This window comes from Martes martes, assembly GCF_963455335.1.
Source record: "Martes martes genome assembly, chromosome: 4".
Classification (NCBI taxonomy): Eukaryota; Metazoa; Chordata; class Mammalia; order Carnivora; family Mustelidae; genus Martes; species Martes martes.
The window spans coordinates 169,958,645-169,978,363 of record NC_137891.1 but is presented as its reverse complement, the minus strand read 5'-3'; the positions used below and the strand labels follow the sequence as shown (position 1 = coordinate 169,978,363).

At 49.7% G+C, this 19,719-nt stretch overlaps 1 protein-coding gene across 2 annotated transcripts in view; it reads right to left on the bottom strand.

The window, feature by feature from the left end:
* Positions 1 to 5,179: 5,179 nt before the first annotated feature.
* MECR (mitochondrial trans-2-enoyl-CoA reductase) overlaps positions 5,180 to 19,719 on the bottom strand; it is a 30,949-nt gene continuing 16,409 nt past the window's right edge. The window contains exons 4-10 of one of the 2 annotated variants that reach the window (XM_080801106.1): positions 14,980 to 15,123; positions 12,266 to 12,368; positions 11,104 to 11,206; positions 10,120 to 10,193; positions 7,959 to 8,019; positions 7,732 to 7,804; positions 5,180 to 6,338 (exon numbers count right to left, since the gene is read on the bottom strand). In XM_080801106.1, coding sequence (XP_080657232.1) covers positions 6,178 to 6,338; positions 7,732 to 7,804; positions 7,959 to 8,019; positions 10,120 to 10,193; positions 11,104 to 11,206; positions 12,266 to 12,368; positions 14,980 to 15,123 — 719 coding nt within the window. In that variant the 3' untranslated portion in view covers positions 5,180 to 6,177. The remainder of the gene's footprint in view (positions 6,339 to 7,731; positions 7,805 to 7,958; positions 8,020 to 10,119; positions 10,194 to 11,103; positions 11,207 to 12,265; positions 12,369 to 14,979; positions 15,124 to 19,719) is intronic. The other variant, XM_080801107.1, reaches the window with a different exon arrangement.

Sequence of the window (19,719 nt, the reverse complement as noted above, 5' to 3'; positions counted from 1 at the left end):
TTAAAAAATATTTGAGAGAAAGAGGAAGCACAGGCGGGGCAAGGGGTAGAGGGAGGAAACAGCCTCCCCACTGAGTAGGAAACCCAAGGCAGGGCTCTGTCCATGGCCCTGAGATCATGACCTACGCAGAAGGCAGAGTCTTAACCGACTGAGCCACTCAGGTGCCCCCTTAAAATTACATTTTGAAAGGATAATTCATTAACTGGTTCAAATGATACAGTGGAAAGTCTTCCCATCCCCGTCCTCTGGCCATCTCCTTTCCCTTTCCAGAGGCAAACAACGTTATCAGTTTCTTAAATGCCCTTTGGAAGGTATTTTACAGAAATAAAGCAATAGGGGTGTGCTATATGTACAGTTTTGTGCTTACTATTATTTTGAAAGTCATTCCATCAGTACAAAAGGAGCTTCCTCAGGATTATTTTTATGGCTTATGAAATGGCGTTATACACAGTAATTTATTTAATCAGTGCCCTAGTGAAGGATATTGAGATAGGTTCAAACCATTTGTTATAACTGCTGCAACGAGTAACTTTGTATATACATATATGTAGTATCTGTTCCTAGAAGATAGTTGGGGTAAAGGGTGTGGGCAAGTATAGTTTGGATAGATATTGCTCAATTCTTCTCCATAAGTACCTGTTTCTCTATCTCATCATCAACACTGTGTTATCAAATTTTATGATCTCTGTCAATCTAATAGCTGAAAAATGCTATCTTGGGGTAGTTTAGTTTGTATTTATCTTGAGTGGAGTGAGCCTCATTTCATTTGTTTAAGAGACGCTTATACTTTCTGTGTCTGCTTGTATCCTTTGCTTGTTTTTTGTTGTTGTTGCTGTTAATTTTTAAAAAGATTTATTTATAGAGAGCACGCATAAGGCAGGCATGGAGAGGGAGAGAGAATTCTTAAGCAGACTCTCCGCTGAGCCTGGGATTGATCCCAGGACCCTGAGCCGAGAAATCCAGAGTCAGCCACTCAACATACTGAGTGACCCAGGAGCCACCCTCCCCCTTTTATAGATTTATTTGAGGGAGAGAGAATGCAAGATTGATTGGGGGGGTGGTGTGGGCAACGAGGGGCAGAGGGAGAGAATCTCAAACAGACTCCCCTCAGAGTTAGGAGCCCAATGTAGGGCTCAGCTCAATCTCACTACCTGAGATCACAACCTGAGCTGGAACCAAGAGTCAGATATTTAACTGACTGAGCCACCCAGCCTCCCTCTTTGCCCATTTTTTTACTGATTCATAGGAGCTCCCTATATATTAGCAAAATCAGTTGTTAGATGAGTAGTATTTTTTCCCGGTTTGTTGACTTTTGACTTTTCCCAGAATGTTTTCTGCTATGCAAAAACATAAGATATTTATGGGGTCAAATTTATCCACCCTTTATTTTTCTTTGATTCTGGATTTTGTGTTGTAGTTTTTCTCACTTTGAGATTTAAAAAGAAAAACACCTCCTGTGGTTTATTCTGTTATTTTTAGGACTTACTTTTATATTGCAATCCTTGATCCATTTGGAATTTAATAGTATGAGGATCATAATATTCTTTTTTTTTCTTTTGAGGATCATAATATTCTTAAGAATTGGTTCTAACCTTGGTTGTCATGTAGTCTGTGTCTGTGTCACCTAGTCTGTGATCAGACTACATCTGTTATACAGATGGGAATGAAAGCCCCATACAGGGAAAATGCCTGTCTCTAAATCCTGCTCCTTCTCCAGAGTTTCCTAATTTAGGGAGTGGTACCTTCCATCCAGCAAAGTGCTGAAGTTCAACCTTCAACCGCCTCATCTAGTTGGTCCTTCCTTCTAAACGTTGCTGAATCCATCCAATTCACTCCCACTTCCTAAGCGAGTGCAGGTCTTGTCATATTGTTCATACATCAGGGCTTTTAGCTGTGCTTTTCCCTCTGTCTGCAATATGATTGGCCCCTTCTCACTCAAGCCTCAGACCTTCCTTGCCCTCCTTATCTCAAGTATCCCGTCAATATGATATCACTGTATTTTTTCCTTCACAGCATCTACCACACTCTGTAATTGCCTTGTTTATTTCTTTTTGTTCATGGTCTTTCTCTTCTACTAGAATATAAGCTCCCTGGTATCAGGGGCTGTGTTTTTTGTCTCCTATATCCCTAACACTTATTAACAGTGCTTTTCACATAGTGGGTGTTCAATATGTTTATTAAGTGAATAAACAAATGATCTCTTACCTGAATGACTTCAGTGGCCACCTGATTCTTTTTCATGCCTCCTCATGAGACACAGACTCAGGGAAATTTGAACTGTCTTCTGATTGACATGCTAATTATCATTGAACAAAATCAAGGAGTCCAGAGAAAAGAGGGAGCACAGGGCCAATTGTGGGGCCAAAAAAAAAAAAAAAAAATCAGGATTGACTGGTATGGTGACCAGACAGGGTCAGGGGAGCTGGCTTCTGGCGCCAGATCTGCTGCCTGCGGTGTGACCTTGAGCAACTCACTTCGCCTGTCTTGGTGTCTTCCTCTTCTGTAAAGTTATGATATTAATTAAAATCTCAATGATACAAGGAAGTTGTAAAAATCAAATGGAGATACGCGTAAAAGGGCTTATATACTGCAAAGGGTTAGGGGCATAGGGAAAGCTTGTTTTTCTTTCAGGGAGTGCGAATGTCTCCTTACCTTTAGGTCAGCTCTGCTGTCGTCTCAGGATTTTCCTGCCTGCAAAAGGCAGGCCTGAGTCTGTCTTTACCATTTCCAGCTGCTCTGGCTGGGCCCAGTGTCTTCCCCAGGGCAAGGTGCCTACCAACAAGTATGAGGCTGGTAGATGCAGCCAAGAGCTTCCAGGCGCAAGGACAGGCTTGCCTGCTCCACACAGATGAATTCAAGAACCTTCGTCCAGGCCTCAAGTCTTTCCCTGAGGAAAGCAGGCTTATTTATCTCATCTCCCAAGACACAAAGCAGTCATCAATATTATGGCAGTGGCTGTACATAGTTGCAGGGTAGAAGCTCCCAGAAGACACCAAGCAGGGATCGCCAGAGTCACGAAGCCTCCGGGCATCAGGTGTGCCCCAGCTTTGGTTTAGGAGGTAATGCCTGTTCATCTTCTTTCAGTCCCCTGGAGCCCAGGGTTCCTCCTCCAGCCATTTAAGAAGGATTTTACTTAGTGGGCCCGAAGAGCTGCCCCCACTCCATAGAGAAATTATACGGCCTGAAAATGAAAAATAGCCTCCGTACTTGTAAAAAGTGTGCAAGAGATGATCCATCTGAAGTTCGATTCTTCCTACGGTCTTGTCACAGTCTCCTCTCTGTGCTGGCCTCTGAAATGTTGGTAATCCCCATGCTGGTCTTTGAAGTGTTAGGGGATTTTCCTTATTTGAAATTCAGAAGCCTGGGAATTTCTCATGTTCTCTTCTTTTAGTGTCTCCCTTCTCCCAACTGTCCCCTAACCTGCTGCCAGAGGAATTTTTTTTTTTTTTTCCCCTCAAAGCAGAGTTCTCATTTTCTGGCTCAGAAATCTTTTGTTTCCTACGGCCAATAGGATAAAGTTCAAATTCCTTAGTGGGGAATCATAAACTGCCACCATTCACTCTTTCAGCTTCAGCATGAATGATTTCAACATAAATTAAACCAGAGAATATGTATCAGTTATAATCAAGTTCAGAGAAAGCCCAAATACTAGGGACCTAAATAACACAGAAGCTTGTTTCTTATGTAAAACAAATCCTGAGGTGGGCAGTTAGGACTTCTGGGTACTGGGGACCCAGGCTTCTTGGATCTTGTCACTGACCCATTCTTAACATGGTCAAAGATGGTTGCACAAATTCCAGGAATCAGGCCTATGTCCCAGCCAGGAGGAAGGTAGAAAGGGAAAAAAAAGGTACAGGATGGATGCCAGTTATATTTTAAAGAGGTTCTTAATAAATTGACACCTACCACTTCTGTTTGCATGACGAGTGACAGACCTGTCTGCTGCAAGGAAAGCAGGAAACGTGTTTATTCCAGCCACCATGTGCCGACCTAAAAGTTGTCAGCATTCTCAGGAAGAGAATGGATATTTGGGGGGAAATGAGAAGATTCTAACATAAATGTCCTGCTTCTACAACTTAGCTTAATCTGGTCCCTTGGTTTATGCTTATCTCCTTTCCCTGCCTGAGAAAACTATAATCATCCTTTAAAGCATAGCCCAAATATCATCTCCAGACTCCTGGAGCTACATTCTCAGGACATTTTGCACATCCCTCCATGGGGTCTCTAACCATGATGTTAGAAATCTTCCTCCTTCCTGTCTACCTCCTCTGAGTCTGTACCAGGGGCTGCTCCCTCCCCATGCCTGCAGACTCATCGGTCCCCCTAAGCCCAACATTGTGGACTCCCCCCGAAGAACTGAATCTGAACCATTCACTCCTGTAGACTTTGGGCAGCCTCTCCCACCCTCTCAGGCTTTTTGCACTTGCCCGTTTTGACCATCTGTACAGTCAGCTGTCCTACTAACCTCAAGGATAGAGGACAGGGGACAGGAGACAGGGGACAGGGCAGGTTGGGGCTGATCCTGAGCCTAGGTGCACAAGGTAGCAACTCTTATCCAGAGGACACCTGTGGACCTTCCCCAACCCTGGGCTGAAGAGGAGTCCTTTTCTCCAGAGGACACAGAAGGTGCTCCCAAAGGCAAGAGCATTATGCTGGGGGCCTGTGTACATGTTTACGTGCAACTAAATCTGAGTGCACTCTGGCCTTCGGAGCCAGTTTTCCCACATCACTCTGTTGCTGAAAATCCCTCTGTGCCTCCCCTGCTCTGGAGGATAAGTGCTGACTTCTCGAACATTCTTGCTCTGACCTCTGCTCAGAGGTCTCACCTCAGTCCTCACACTCTCCTGTCTCAGGGGGCACAGCCAGGCTCCCAGCCCTCCAAAATCTCATATGTGCTCTTGGTTTCGCTCAGTATGTTTTCCTGCTTGGCCTTTAAGATTTACTGTGGATGACACCTCCTCCATGAAGTCTTCCTTCAACGTTCAGGCAGAGCTGCTGTGTCCCCACTGCCCTCTGAATACCTGAGTCAGTGGCCTCATTATATACTGGGAAGGTCTGTCCCCTGCTCTGGGCTAAGCAACTAGAGGGCCAGTCCCTCCCTCTCCCCCACCACCAGCATCCCTAGCCTCAGGCACATACTAAGTATCCAGTAAATACATTCCAAAATTTCTAGTTTTTTGCTCTGAATGAGTGGATCATAAGGCAAACATGGAAAGTTACATAATGTCAAACTCTTCTCTTTGAATAAAGCTATTCATTTTCAGAGCCAACTTTCAAGCTTCATGTCAGGAAGACTCCCCTGACCACAGGCCTAGGACAAGACCCTGATCAGTGATGGTCTCAGCGTTTCACCCACATGCTTAGCATATGAATCCCCATAGTAGTTGTTGTAGGAATCTTAGTTTAATGCTGGGTTTCTCAGCCGCAGCATCGGGGACATTCTGGGTTGGGTAATTCTCCATTGGGAAGGCTGTTTTGTGCACCACAAAATGTTTGAGCAGCATCACTGACCTCTACCCTCTAGATGCCAATAACACCCTCTCAGTGATGACTAAAAATGTCTCCAGACACTGTCAAACGTCCCCTGGGGGTAAAATGACTTGGGGCTGAGAAGCACTGGTGTAACAACCATCTCCCCAGTTAGAACAGGCATTCCGTAGCTTGGTCCGGCCACCTGAGTGCCTACCTCCTTGGTTCCTCAGCCTGACATTCACTCTCCCACGTAGCTGATCCTCCTCCTGCCCCAGACTGAGCCACACACCACCCAGAGTGAGTCACATGTTCCTTTTTGCTCCTCTGCGGACAGCCTGAAGGTGGAGACTGTGTCCTACCGGCTTTTGTACCTGCCAGTGCCCACCCTTGCTTTGTTTCAAGGTGGTCAGGAAATCATCGCTGGGGGACAAGTGGAGGATGGGCAAGGGGGCTTCTTAGCAGGTGCACAATGAGGGTCCTTCTCGACAGGGATGACTTCTATGGGTTTGTATGTGTTTGTTTTTCGAAAGTTCACTTTATTAGACACCCTGGGGCTGGCCCTGGGGCAAGCCTTGGCTGGCTTCACAACCCTCCCAGTTGGAAGAGAGGACAGCCTGCAGAAGGCTGAGGGGGCCCTGACCGAGGCGCCAGAAACCAGTCCAGCTGATCCGCCTCCCCTCCCACCTCGCTCTGGCTCCTCTGCGATTAGCACATGGTGAGAATCTGCTTTGAAGACACGAAGGGCTGCATCGAGGCTTCCAAGGCACGCTGGTAGTCCTGCAGTGGGACCTCGGAGCAGGCAGGGGCTGTGAGCTGGCCTCGGCTGATGAGACCGCACAGCGTGAGAATCAGCTCCTTGAACTGGGCTGTGGGAAGTTGAGGAAGTCAGACGGGGTGTGGTGGCAGGGCACAGCAAGACACACCATGGGCCACCCCCGGTGGCAGGAGCTGGCGCTAAACTCCGGGAAAACCTCAAGAGCCCAGGCTTGACCAAGGGTAGGGAGGTTGTGGAGGCAGCCTGGTTCTTGGTGGGGTAGGACAGAGGAGTGTGGGGAATGGCCCCAGGAGCTGGTGGGCAGGCAGAGTGGTGGCGATGAGGGCTCTGACCCGCAGAACCTGACTGGGGTGTAACTGAGAGTCCTGAATAGTGGGAGGGGCAGGAGTACTGAGGCAGGGCGGCTAGAAGAGGCACAGGGATGGGAGGTGGGGGGTTGAGGGCTGGCGGGGGCATGGGTGTGCCTGGCATGCCAGCTGATGTGGAACTGATGAGCTTTGCTCAGGGAAAGAAGCTTTCTCTGAGAGCCCAGGACTCCCTCAGAATCCCCCAAGTTGAGGTCTCCAGCATCCCCTCCCAGGGCCTGCAGCGCTCTATGGTCCAGGAAGATGAGAAGTGAAGGCCTCAGCTGAGAAGTGGTTTTTCATAGACATCAATTCATGCAACATTCAAATCTAATCATGTCCCCCGTTGAGACTGCTTTGGTGGCTCTTCACTTGCCTTTAAGTTAGAGTCTGAGCTCCTTAGGAAGGGTTGTAAAGCTTCTCATGGTCAGGTCACAACCTATCTGTTTAGGCCCCCACTCTCTATGATGGGCTTTTGCATAGGCTACTTTTCTGGCTTGAAACATGCCACTGATGCCACCACTTTCCTCCCCTTCACTTGGATGACTCCACGTGATTCTTCAGTCTCAGAGTTGGCGGGGTGGGGGTGGGGGGGTCACACTCTGGGCCGCCAGTCCTCCAGGAGAGGAAGGCTGGTGGACTGGCTCAGGTTCTGGAGTCAAAGAGATGAGTTTACATTGTGGCTGCACCACTCCCTACATGGGGAGACTGGGCAAGCTATCTGACCACTTTGAACCTCAGTTTCCTCCTCAATCAAAGGCCAACAATATCTAGACAACTGTGACATTTCAACTGAGACAGAAGTCAAGTAATTTGTCCAGGTCCCACGGCTAGGCTGGGTAAGCCTATCCCCGGTGATGGCGGGAGTGGGATTTGAACCCAGGCACACTGGCTCCAGAGTTTGTTCTCTGTACACGGTTGTCTTCCCCAGTGGCAGCTGCTCAGATTGGGGACAGTTTGTGCCTTGCTCACTGCTGCCACCTATTGGCTGACTGCAGCTATGGCTAGAGGCTATTTTCCTTCAGCCTGCCCAGGCGCAGGGAGCCCATCACCTCTCCAGGCCTTAGCATGGCGGGTCACTTCTATAGCAGGCACTGCCCTCTTGTGTGGCCCCTGGAGATGGGGCCATCATCCACTCACCTGGACTGTGGTCCTTCTTCCACTGGGACAACCAAAAGCCTCGAAGTTTGAGATCCTTAAAAATGAGCTGGCTCTGTGGACACAAGAAGGACGAGCTGGGGCTCTGAGGGCCAGCGTTTCAGGCTCTGCTGGAGGTATAAACTTCCTCCAGGGACAAGGGCTTCTGTGGGTCTGGACAACTGTGGGGTCCAGGCCTGTGTCCACGTCTGCCTCCCCCACCAGCTTACCACAGAGGCTATGACGGGCTGCTTGGCCATTCCCCCGTAGGTCACCATGGTTCCCCCAGGCCTGAAGAGTCCAGAGAGAACAGAGTGGGTACAGGCAGAGACAGGGCCCTTCTCAAAGCTGCCAGAACACTTCTATTCCAACCCTGGTCCTTGAACCTTGCTCTCAGAATCCTTGGGAAGGTTTCAAAAACTGTAGACTTGAGTTCCCACCCAGACCTAAGGAATCAGGAAGCAAGGATCCCTGTTCAAGCCAAGCAACAAACAACCCCACCAGGCGACATGGATGTTGAGCCAGAGCTGGGAACCCACTGATCTAACCACCCAGTCGCGTTTGGATGAATTGTTGCAGAGAAGTGTGCTCTGCTGAGAAAAGCCTGAGTTTAGTCCTGGCTCCCCTCTACTCCTCCACGTGCGGCCTTGGGCTGTGCACAGACCTCTGCTCGTCACCTGTCCACACTGACTCAAAGGAGCAGCGAGATGAGGTGGCCATACATGTAAGGAATGGTGTCACCGGGGAAGAGGACAGTGGGCGACTGGCCTCTCGCTGCAGGAGGGGCCTGGCCAGGACCTGCTGACACCCACACGTACCCCAGCAGTCAAACGGGAGAGGCTCAAATAGTTTTTCAAAAACAAGTAAGCTAGGACTTCCTGTGCTTATCTTAACCTGTGTTCCCTCCCCACTCCCTGACTCTTTTAGGAGTTTGTTGACCAAGGACAATGGAAGGTGAGGGGAGCACTTTGCGAACTACAGAATGGAAGAAGCTGCTCTGTGAGGCAGGTGATTCTTTGTCTGGGAGGCTGGTGGGTAGTTTGGTCTTAAGTTCCCTTCAGCTGACACCTGTTCCAGAAAGTAGCTCCTGGGTGGGGATCACGTGCTCCTCCCCCTCTAATGTTCACTGAGCATTTTCTGGGTGCGGGGCACAGGTATGAATATTTCCATGTGCACTGGCTCCGTGAAGACCTCATAGCCCCAGGGGAGCACTGTTGTCACTCTGGCTTTACAGTGAGAAAACTGAAGCCCCCCCCCACCTGTGGAGCTATCTGTGCATCTCCTCGGTGTCCTTGGATTAACCTTCTGAGGCAGAAAGGGTTTATATTCCCCCCCTCCCCTGGCCCCTGCCCCGGACTCGGGAGGAAGGGGTGTGCTCAGGAGTCACAGTAGCTTGGGGTTAAGCCTGGCCATCCCACTTCCCAGCCCTTGGGGTGAGGTAATTGCCCTTTTGGGCCCTTGTGTAAATGGGATGGGAATAGTATCCCTCACTTGGGTGGTCATCGGGGGGCAAATCAAGCTCTCTGCACAGTCTGATGCACAGGCAAATGCTCAGTGATGGCTCTCATAGCTCTCTGGCCACATGACACATCTTCCCATATAGCCTGTGAATTCTAGAGAGTTCCCTCAGTGTCTTAGCCATCTCTGTACCCCCTCGCTAATGACTGCTAGCAAGTAGGTGTCCACTAATGTTGTTGAGGGTATTTCTGCTTTAGTTGGAAAGCATCCTTTCAGGCACTTCTCAGCTCAAGAAGTTCATGTTAACGGAAAAAACAAGGGAAGGACGTGCACTGTTAATATTGTCAACAAGGCTTATTCCCCCTTGGTTGTGGGATGATAGGTAACTTTTGTGCTTAATTTTTCCTTTGTACTTTTTTTTTTAAGATTTTATTTTTTAAGTAATCTCCACATGGGGCTTGAACTTACAACCCTGAGATCAAGAGTTGCATGCTCCACTGACTGAGCCAGCCAGGTGCCCCATCCTTTGTACCTTTACATGCTTTCAAAATGCTTTGTAAGAGCATACTTTTACCTCTAAAATGAGAATCTAGTAAAAATTTTAAAAGTTAACAAGCTAGGACTAAGTGACTTTTTAAGAGGCCCCTAGGTTATGAATCCGTAACCATTCCCCTCTCACAGAAAGCTTAGCCATCTTCTGGATCCTTTGGAGAAACAAAGTGGGCGGGTCTCTCGGTGATCTATAACATTGGAGGCTAAGAAAGGAAGTGCCTGGGTGACTAGGACAGAACTGTGGTCCCAGTTTCCTGCTCAGGGTTATGCTGACTTGGCCTTGGCTGGCATTGGCTACTGGGACTTGGTCACTTGACCGTCCTCCCAGCTAAAGGCCTGGAGAGCGCTGGCCAACCGGACCTGCAGGGGTGAGGGACTTACGCTAAGTGTCGCAGCAGTTCTGTGGAGCTTTTCCCGCCAACACAGTTGAGAGCAAGCCGCGGCGGGGGTATGTCCTGGAAAATAAGGAACCTGCAGTGAGGGAGCAGCTCTGTACATGTGGGGTTGGAAGCTGGCTACCAACAGCGCCCGGCCCCCTCCCGGCCACGTGTCAGAGGGAGGGAGCGAGGAAAATGGGATGTCTGTGCCTTCAAACTGGGTCCAAGGAGGACCTTTGCTTTATCAAGTTAATCCTGTTATCTGTTTTGGAATTTCGTCCAAAACTCATCTCTGGGAAAGAACAGATGGAGGTTGTCTAAATTCCTTTTTGAAGGACTTCAGGTCCCCCGAGTGTGCCTCTTCTCCGAGTGTGCACTTACAACTCAGTTCATGTTGGAGGTGTTGATCTCGGGCTTTAGAAACGTTAAGAGGCATGTGTTCTCGACAGAGTGTGTTTGGTCACTCCAGGGTTCAGAGGGAGGAGGCTGAGATACAGTCCCATCACTTATTGGGTGTGCTGGGGGATGGAGGTTCTGGAAGGTTAAGAAGCTGTGAGTTCAGAGAGCCCTGACCCCACCACCTGTAACTGTCTGCCCTTGGTGCCCATTGATCTCTTTTGAGTCTTGGTTTTCTCGCCTAGAAATGCTTTCCTTTCTCTTCCTTCCCTGTGCCTCAGGTTCCCCACGTCCTCCCCCAGCTGGGAGATTCACACTGGTTGTGAGGGCTGAGGGGATGCGCTACAAATATTCAAACCGACACACCATCCAGGGTTTCTTGAACTTTGTCTCTCCTTCCTCCCTCACAGCACCTGGAGCCCTTAATGAGTGCTGTCCCTTGGCTGAAGGGAATGGGCTTTCCCCCTCCACAAAGAGACAAAGGGAGAATTTGGAGAGGAGCAACGGGGCCAGTCTCAGCCTTTCTAGCAGGTCTGTTTTCCCCAGGGAGATGAGCATGGAATGAAGGCACAATGCCCCTCATCCTAGGTACCTTAAAGAAGTTTTTCATCTCAGGCTTCCTTAGCTCCTCTTCTGTGAGAACATGCTCGGCCCCCAGACTCTTTAGTCTGTCAGTCAGCTTTTGGAAGTCAGGTCTGGAAACCAAACACAATCCATGGCCCTTGGTTACACCTGCTGGCTTTCTTTACCCTAGGCTTGTAGGACCCCTCTGCCACGGCTGTGAGAACCGAGTTTTGTTGTGGGAAGCTGGGGTTGAGTGTAAGCCAGGCCTTCTGTAGGGACTGGCTACCTAATTTCATCACACCCCAACACCTCCATGCCTCGGTTCCCTCACTGGTATTTCGGGGTGACTCCTACAGCCCTTGTCAGCTCAAAGGTGTGAGAAACCATCTGGCCCAGGGAGAAGTCATTTCACGTCCTGACTTTGTCTACCGAAACAACAAACTTCATTTCCCTTCCCCCACGCTTTTGAAGGGGGCTCTTCAGTGTGTTGTGCAAACACACTCTAGCCCAGGAGTGGCTCTGGACCTCTTTGGCCAAGGCAAACAGTAGTTTCTGTTAACACAAGTGAGGGGACAGGGAGGGGAAGTGAGTATCAGTTCTCCTCCTAAGACTGGACTTGCAGGAGACAGCGAGGCATAAGACAACTGGATGCTATGGTGGAAAGAGCTTGAGCCAGGGAGCTAACAGTCTGTTACCGACTTGCTATGTCTTCCTTTCTCTGAAACTTGTTCCTCACCATAAAAGAGATGACAATCCTGTCCCATCTCCTTCACATCCCTGGTTAGAGCAGTTCAAAGTGCCACACAGATGCAAGGGGAGAAAGGGCCCTGGGTTAGTTCACAGTAGCAAGAACACAGTTTCAGGGATTCCCAAATATGAACTGTGGGTTTGAGATCATGGGTTATCTCAAGAGTCTCAAAAACTCTCAAAAAGTCTTCGGCAAAGGTGGGATCCACCTCCTTCCCGCTCTCCCTTTACATTTAGGACGTGGCTCATCCGGCAGCCAGAGGCCCCCTGGCCTCCTTTCCCGTGGCTGACCTGTCAGCAGTCCGTGTCCGCTGCAGAGGAGGACTGCTTATGCACGGGTGCCCTCTGGTGGAGACAGGGGCACCTGCAGGGATGCGGGGCAGGGTGGGAGTTTAGGAGGAAGGGCCAAGTCGCTTGCCCGGGGATCAGGTTTCCCCACACACCTGTCTCGGACCACATTGATGGTCCTCAGGCCCAGGGCTGCGGCGATCTGGATGACTGCTTGCCCCACTCCACTGTTGGATGCATTCTGGATGACACAGTCTCCTGTGGGGCCAGGAAGAGACCCAAGTCAAGCCCCAGAGACCTGTAACTGGTCAAGGGTTTCCTGCCTGGGATCCTATTGTAGGGCAAGAGAGAGGAGTGTTCAGGCTCGAAATGACCCAGGACCTGGCTGCTGAGCCTTCTCAGACCTTGGAGTGTTGCTTACTCTTCTCCCAATGCCCCCCCCCCCCAAATTCCACAACACCCATGGTGCCTCCCAGGACTTGGCAACTCGGAGCCCACACTATACATAATTTAGACCCCAGTGTGTAAATGACTTCACGTTGTTCATCAGCCTTCTGATTTTTATATCCTCAGATCTCTGCTTAGGTTATTTCTATGGTTTGCAATGCTTCCTTCTTTCTCTCTTCCTTCATTTTGAAATCCCATGTACCCTTTGAAGCACAGCTCAGGCGTGGCTTCCTTCCCATCTTCCCTGTGTGTGTTTCCCCAGTGCTCCGCAGGTGGTGTGCCCTATCTCACACTTGGTTGTGGATAGGTCCGTTTCTGGCAAAAGCCTGCAGCCTGCAGCTTCCTGAGGGCACGGCCACACTTTATTTCCCCTTTGTGCTACTGAGTACAGGCACACCGCCTTGAAATGGGTTTAGAGCTGTGCTGGAAAAACCTGCAGCCCCGGAAATGGAGTCCTACAGGTCGTCTGTGGTCAAAGGCCAGGTCTGGCTTTGGAATTTGCCAATGGGGGAGGCAGTGAAAACGTGGGTTCTGACATGACATGGACCCGGTGTGACTCCCAGCTCCCTCACTGACTATAACTGACTGAAACATGGGACAGGTCATGACCTCAGTTTACTCCCCATAAGACAGGAGTCCTGGGAACACCAATGGGGATGCTCCTTATTAGTCAGATGCCAATGTGTCCAGGAAGGTGCTCTGTTATCCCGGAAATGTTATCTGAAATGCAGGGATCTGGGGCTACAGACGGGAGTTCCAGGAAGAAGAATCCCATTCTCTGTAGCCAGGAGTCAGCATATGGATTGTCACCCATTAGTGGGTTATAAAATGAACCTAGTGGGTTGCAAGTAGCATTTTTTTTGTTGTTGTTAAAATTCCAGATTACAGAATTAAGAGAGTATAGCGCACCACACAGAAGGGTAAATACTGCTCCATGAAACTGTGGGAACCAAAGTACATACTCACTTGTATCTTTGTACTGGATTACAAGGTAAGCTGTAATTCTCACTACGGCTCAGCAGAACAACTTAGACTAACACTGATCTAGCCCAGGCCACACCTGTCCAGATGCCGGCAGGCAAGTGGAGGGATGCACCATGGGCACCTGAGGTGGGGTCAGATGGCCCTGATGTCCAGCTGTGGCCCAAATCAGAGGTGGCCTGAAGGGATGAGATGCAGGTGATCAAAACATCTCTTGCACCAGGACTTGGGCAAAGGTCCCTAGTCACCTGCTGGCTTTTTCCACCAAAGGCTTCCAGGACCGCTCTGGTACAGCTGTGAGGACCTGCATTTCTCTTGGTGGGAAGCCAGGACTGGTTTTTAGCCTCAAGCAGTGGAGGCTACCTAAGCCTATCATGCACCAGCATCTCTGCTTCAGGTTCGACATGCGCATGGCAGAGCTAGACTAGGCCATTTCTCTAGCCCCTGGACATGCACAGTGTGCAGGGTGACCCTCCAACAATGGGGGTGAGCCCAGCCTCCTGTCAATGGGAGGTTAACTGTGAGGTGGGTTCCATGAGGGTCTTGGGAGGTCCCCTCTCAACAAGACTGAGCTCTGCTTGCCCACAGCAGTAACCAGCCTTCCCTGGCTTTTCCTCCTTCCGTCTGGCTCGCCCCATTCCCTCACTCCTACTTCCTGGGATCACCTTCCCCATCAACCATCCACCCTCCATCCTTGTCTCAGGCTCTGCTTTTAGGGAACCCCAAAGAGAACACCCAGCTTTGTCATCTCCTTGCCGAGTGAACTCACGTAGCAGTTTCCTTCTCTGGACCTCAGTTTCCTCACTTCTGAACAGGAAGAATAATCAAGTAGAGTCTGAGTTACTGGGCTGTGTGCATTGTCTCCGTTAACCCTCACAAACCCTTCCTCTCCGTGTCATGGGTGACACATCTGATGATCTGAGAGGTCAGTACACTGTGAGAGGGGAAGCTTGGGTTCAGACCCAGGTTTTCTGCCCGGGGCCTGGGCTTTCCACCAGTGACACCAACCTCACCGGGCTGCTTTGAAGGTTTAATGCACATAAAGGTCTCTTATGTGAACTGGAAAGTGTCCTATGAATGCTGAGTGAATTACTGGGTTCAGCATTTTACTGAAAACACAGGCACTGTGTCTATCTTGTCTGGCTTTGTATCCCAGAGCTTAGCACAGCTCCACGTTTTTGCTGAATGACAGAATTCCATCCCAAGCGCTAGGGAATGTGGTCCTTCAGCGGTTATCTGGAGTGTTGTCCTCATGAAGTTTCAGCATGTTTTCTAGGATCCAAGCTAACAAAGCAAAAGCAACAATCACGCACTCACCCAGGGTAGGGGCCCGTCTTCCTCTCAGCCCCTTACTGGTAAGTTCCCACGGTTGCCGGGTCAGGATTTGGGTCCCATCCCAGGCTGGGATCCTGGCCTGCTCCCAGCTCCTGTGGGTTCCTACCTGGCTGCAGCTGCTCAAAGTCCATCAACATCCTGTAGGCCGTGCAGGGATTGACACTCAGGGTGGCGGCACTCTGAAGAGGGAGGTCACTTGGAATGCTGATCACTGCTTCCTCACTGAACACAGCCTCCGTCCGCCAGGTTCCTGAGTCAGGGGATGAGTCCAGGCTAGTGAGACAGGACCCCTCTCCACACCAGGCCCCAAGTCACCCTCCTCAGTAAACGGGCACCTAAGACATCAGCCTTCAAGTACCACTTAGAGAAAAAAGAAGATCTTGGGGCGCCTGGGTGACTCAGTTGGTTAAAGCCTCTGCCTTCGGCTCAGGTCATGATCCCAGCGTCCTGGGATTGAGCCCCTCATTGGGCTCTCTGCTGGGCGGGGAGCCTGCTTCCCTCCTCTCTCTGCCTGCCTCTCTGCCTACTTGTGATCTCTGTGTCCAAAAAAAAAAAAAAAAAGAAAAAAAAAGATCTTGAAATCCTTTGAATCTCTGTGAGTCCTAGGGATAGTTACATAAGGTAGATTCTGTTATTCTCACATTAATTACCTCGACGTAGCTCATGTCACCCAGCAGGTGGCTAAGGGTCTGAAACTCCTGAACTCTGAGAAACAGCATGACATGGGCAAGGGAAGCTGTGAAGCCCCCATTTTCCTACTCAGTCCTCCTTTTCCTCATCGAGGGCAGGCTGACTTGGGTGGTATTATGGAAAAAAGAATGAAAGTAGAAGTCAAAGGCCTAGATTTGGGACCTGGTTTTGCTGGTCTGCTAGTTGAGCAAATTCCTAGGTCCCTGAGTTTTGTTTACCCTAATATGTAAATTGACACTGGCAAGAAGAGCCTGACTGGCCGCCCCCAAGAGCTGCTGCACAAATCAAAGGACTGAAAGGAAATGACAAATGTAAACTCGAGAGAAATGATCTTTAACCTCCAGCCCACATTCCAGTTGCAGATAAAAGAATCATTAAACATCAGTGTTGAGGAGGCCCGGAGAGCATCACGTTTAACCTCCTCATTCGACAGGGCGAGAAACCGAGAAAGTGACTTGCCCAAGGTCGCCTGGCCAATCTGGGCTGCCCCTTCCACCTGTGGATACTTAGTGTGGACCTACTGTGAGCCAGGTGCTTGAACAGCACAGACACATTCTGGCCTTTCACAGAGTTTTAGTACAGTGGAGAACACACAAAACCAGACAAGCAGATATAGTAACTACAAATTATAGAGGCAGAAGGTAACACTGGGGAGAATTATTTGAGATGGGGATCAGGGACAGCTTTTCTGAGGAGGTGCAGGCTAACAGTTAAAGGATACAGATACCAGCCACTCAAAGAGTACATCCAGAACATTCTAGGGAAAGGAAAAAGCATATGCAGAGGCTCTGAGGCAGGACAGATAGAAGATGGACCTGGGAGGATATACTCTGCAGGGCAGAGGGTGGTGAGAAAACAGGCTTGGGCCTTGGCTGAAGTGGCTTGGGTTAGAGGAACGGTCACCCAGACTTTCACAATCCTGACTTGGAGTAACCATGAGTTACAGTGTCACTCAGTACATTCGCATATATAAACAGGTACACATACATATAACAGAAACCAAAGTTTCACGGAATGGTATTTATCCTACTATGTTTGAGACATGATACTATTCTGACTGATTTTAGAAAAAAAAAAAAAAAGTGCTGTTGGCAACCCCCTACATCGATTTTGCTAATGGGTTACAACTTACCGTCTGACAGGTGCTCACCCATGCAGGTGGGATCCTGTATAAAGCAGAGGTGAGGAGGACAGACTTACAGTCAGAGAGACACAGATTCAAGCCTTGGCTCCACCACACACTCACTAAATCATCTAAGAGAAACTCCTTGGAGCCTTGTTGGCTCAGTGTCTGGCTCTGTGGGTCTCAGGGGTCCTTGGCCTACGCCTCCAAAGCTCTGGAGGGTGTGAACCTACCCAGTTGCTGGGATTTGAATAGTACCCTGGCACCACATGGTCAGGTATGGGGAGGGGTAACAGCTGAGGTGACTAGTAATTGTGTTGTAGGAGGGGGGAAACAATGTGGGTTTCAGGGACCAGGTATGGAGACAGGAGGCAGGAACACATGTCAGAATACCTCTGTGGCTGAGAGGACAAGACACTGGAAAAGTGAAGGGTTCCTTTGGAATCTAGGAGGTACCTGGGCATTCTCTGGGCTCCACCCAGCTTGGTTTTCAAATCTTCATTGCCATCTTCATAACCATGGCCCCCATTCATCTTAGCCAACATGTACTGTATCTACTCTGCGCCAGATGCTTACTGTAGGGCCTTCTGTACATGAAACCAGGGATGTTTTCTAATTCCTCTTGATGGCTCCACAATGGAAATCCACCCTTTGACATGAATTTCTGGGGCTTGGCCATCCTTAATCCTCTTCTCAAGAGAACCTGGGTGGGATGGGGGCAGCGTCCACAGTCAGCCCCACAGGCTTTTAGGGTTTTATTTATTTATTTTTTAAAAGATTTTATTCATTTGATAGAGCACACGAATGGTGGGAAGGGGCCAAGGAGAAGCAGGCTCCCCATAGCAAGGAGCCTGACTCGGGGCCTGATCCCAGTGGGATCAGACACTTCACTGATGGAGCCATGAAACCCTTAGACCCTGGAGTGGGGGACCTGTTTTAAAATTCTAGCTCTGCCATTCATGATTTGTGTGACTTAGAATTATCACTGCACCTTTTTTGACACTCATGTCATAGTGTGAAGATTAAATGCAATGACATTTGTACGGATGATTGCTGTGCCTAGTACATAGATGTGGAATGTCCCTTCGTTTCCTTCTGATCCTAAGTACCGTGTCCTAGTTCTCAGGACTCCCATTCCTCACTTCTGTGCAACTGGCCTTTAACCATCTCTACCACCTAATGCAGGGGTTGGCAAATCACCACCATGGGCCAAACCTGGTTCACCACTGGTTTTTGTAAACCAAGTTTTATCAGAACATAGTCATGCTCACTTCTTAGGTACTGTCCGTAGCTGTTTACAAAAGTAAAGCTGAGTAGAGGCGGTGTGGCCTGAAAACACTAAAATATGTACAACTGGCCCTTTAAAAAAAGTTTGCTGACCCTGATCTAATGCATACAGAAATTTGTCAAAATTGTTATGTGTCTTCCCTCAGTTGAGCTGTACAAATGAGTTGGGAGATGCCAGGCAACGACTGTTAGCTGCACTGTAGAGATGAGGACACTTGAGGCTCAAAGTAGCTGTGGCTTCAACAAGGTCACCCACGGGGGTGGAACAAGATTCCCGGGCCGCTGCTCCTGCTCCTGCCCCGTGCTGCCCTGGGAGGGTTTTGAGCGCTTCCAATGAGGACGTCAGTCCACACGGTTCTCTGGCCTGGTCTCCCTGGGGACTGGCTGCATGTGGGGAAAAGCTGGCTATGGGCACAGCTCAGTACCTACCACGAAGGATGGCCAAGGTTTGGCCAGTTGAGGACTGCACTGTTTAATGACTGTCACTCTTACTAAACTGCAGCCTTCACCAGTAGGAAGACCACGTCTATTCACTGCCATCTTCCAGAGCCCCTCATGCAGCAGAGGCTCACAAAATGCTGGCCGACTAAATGAAGCTGATTATAGTCCCGGCCTTTATAAAATCCTCATGCTCTTTGACCTGCACCTGGTGGGAAAGACTGACCTTTTGTCCAGGAAGAACTCCCTGGTTCCCTTTTGTCCAGGAAGAACTCCCTGTTCTGGCTGACACCTGCCTCTGCCACCCAGGCGATGACCCGCACCCCTGGCAGACGCCCCTCATTCTTCTCTCCAAATCTAGTGACCTGTCTTCTCAGGCCCTATGGCACTGCTTTGTTCAGACCCTTCTCAGGTGAAGCCTGAACCGTGTAGCCACCTCCTTACTGGCTTCCTGCCTCCACCCTCTGCCTTTCCAGAGCATTCTCTGCACTGCCCAAGTCTGGTCACTCACGCTTCTGAACTCTTCCTCGGGGTCTCGTGAGCCTCCATGACTGGGGACCAGCCTAACTCTACGGCCTCATCTGTTGTCTCCCTCAGGCAGGCAGGGACCAAGCCACACCCCTGCAGTTCTGACAGTGCCATGCCTTCTCCCACCAACCACCACACCTTTGCACATGCTGCCCTCCCTGCCCGGAAGCCCTTCCTCACCTAGCCCATGGGCTGTGCTTCTACTCAGTCTTCCCAGACTGAGTTCAACAGCACTTCTTTGCACAGCTTCTCCTCAAGTTTCCCGAGATGGGGGGACTCTTGCCTTTGTGCCCACCCTCTCTTTACAGTGCTTACTACTTTACACATTGTACTGTGTTAAGGGTTGTTTTTCTGTTCCTAGGTTCCCCAGCCCCAGTCCGGAACACTTTGAGGGCAGAGACTGTGTCTGACAGGGGCTGGCACAAAGCACCACTTCCTCTTGATACAGAGAATCCTGCAGCTCTCTGCTCAGATGGCTAGGTTCTTTCACTGCCAGGTGGGGCTGCAGGAGAGAGTGGGGCCATTCTTGGCAGCTCTTCTTTTCTTCTGTGGGGGAGGGGGAAAGGGAGAGAGAGAATCCCAAGCAGGCTCCACGCCCAGCACGAAGCCCAACACAGGGCCCCACCTCACCACCCTGAGATCATGACCTGAGCTGAAATCAAGAGTTGGATGCTTAAGTGACTGAGCCACCCAGGTGCCCTTCTTGGCAGCTTTTCTTTTCTTTTTTTTTATTTATTTATTTATTTTTTATTTTTTTTAAATTTATTTATTTGTTAGAGA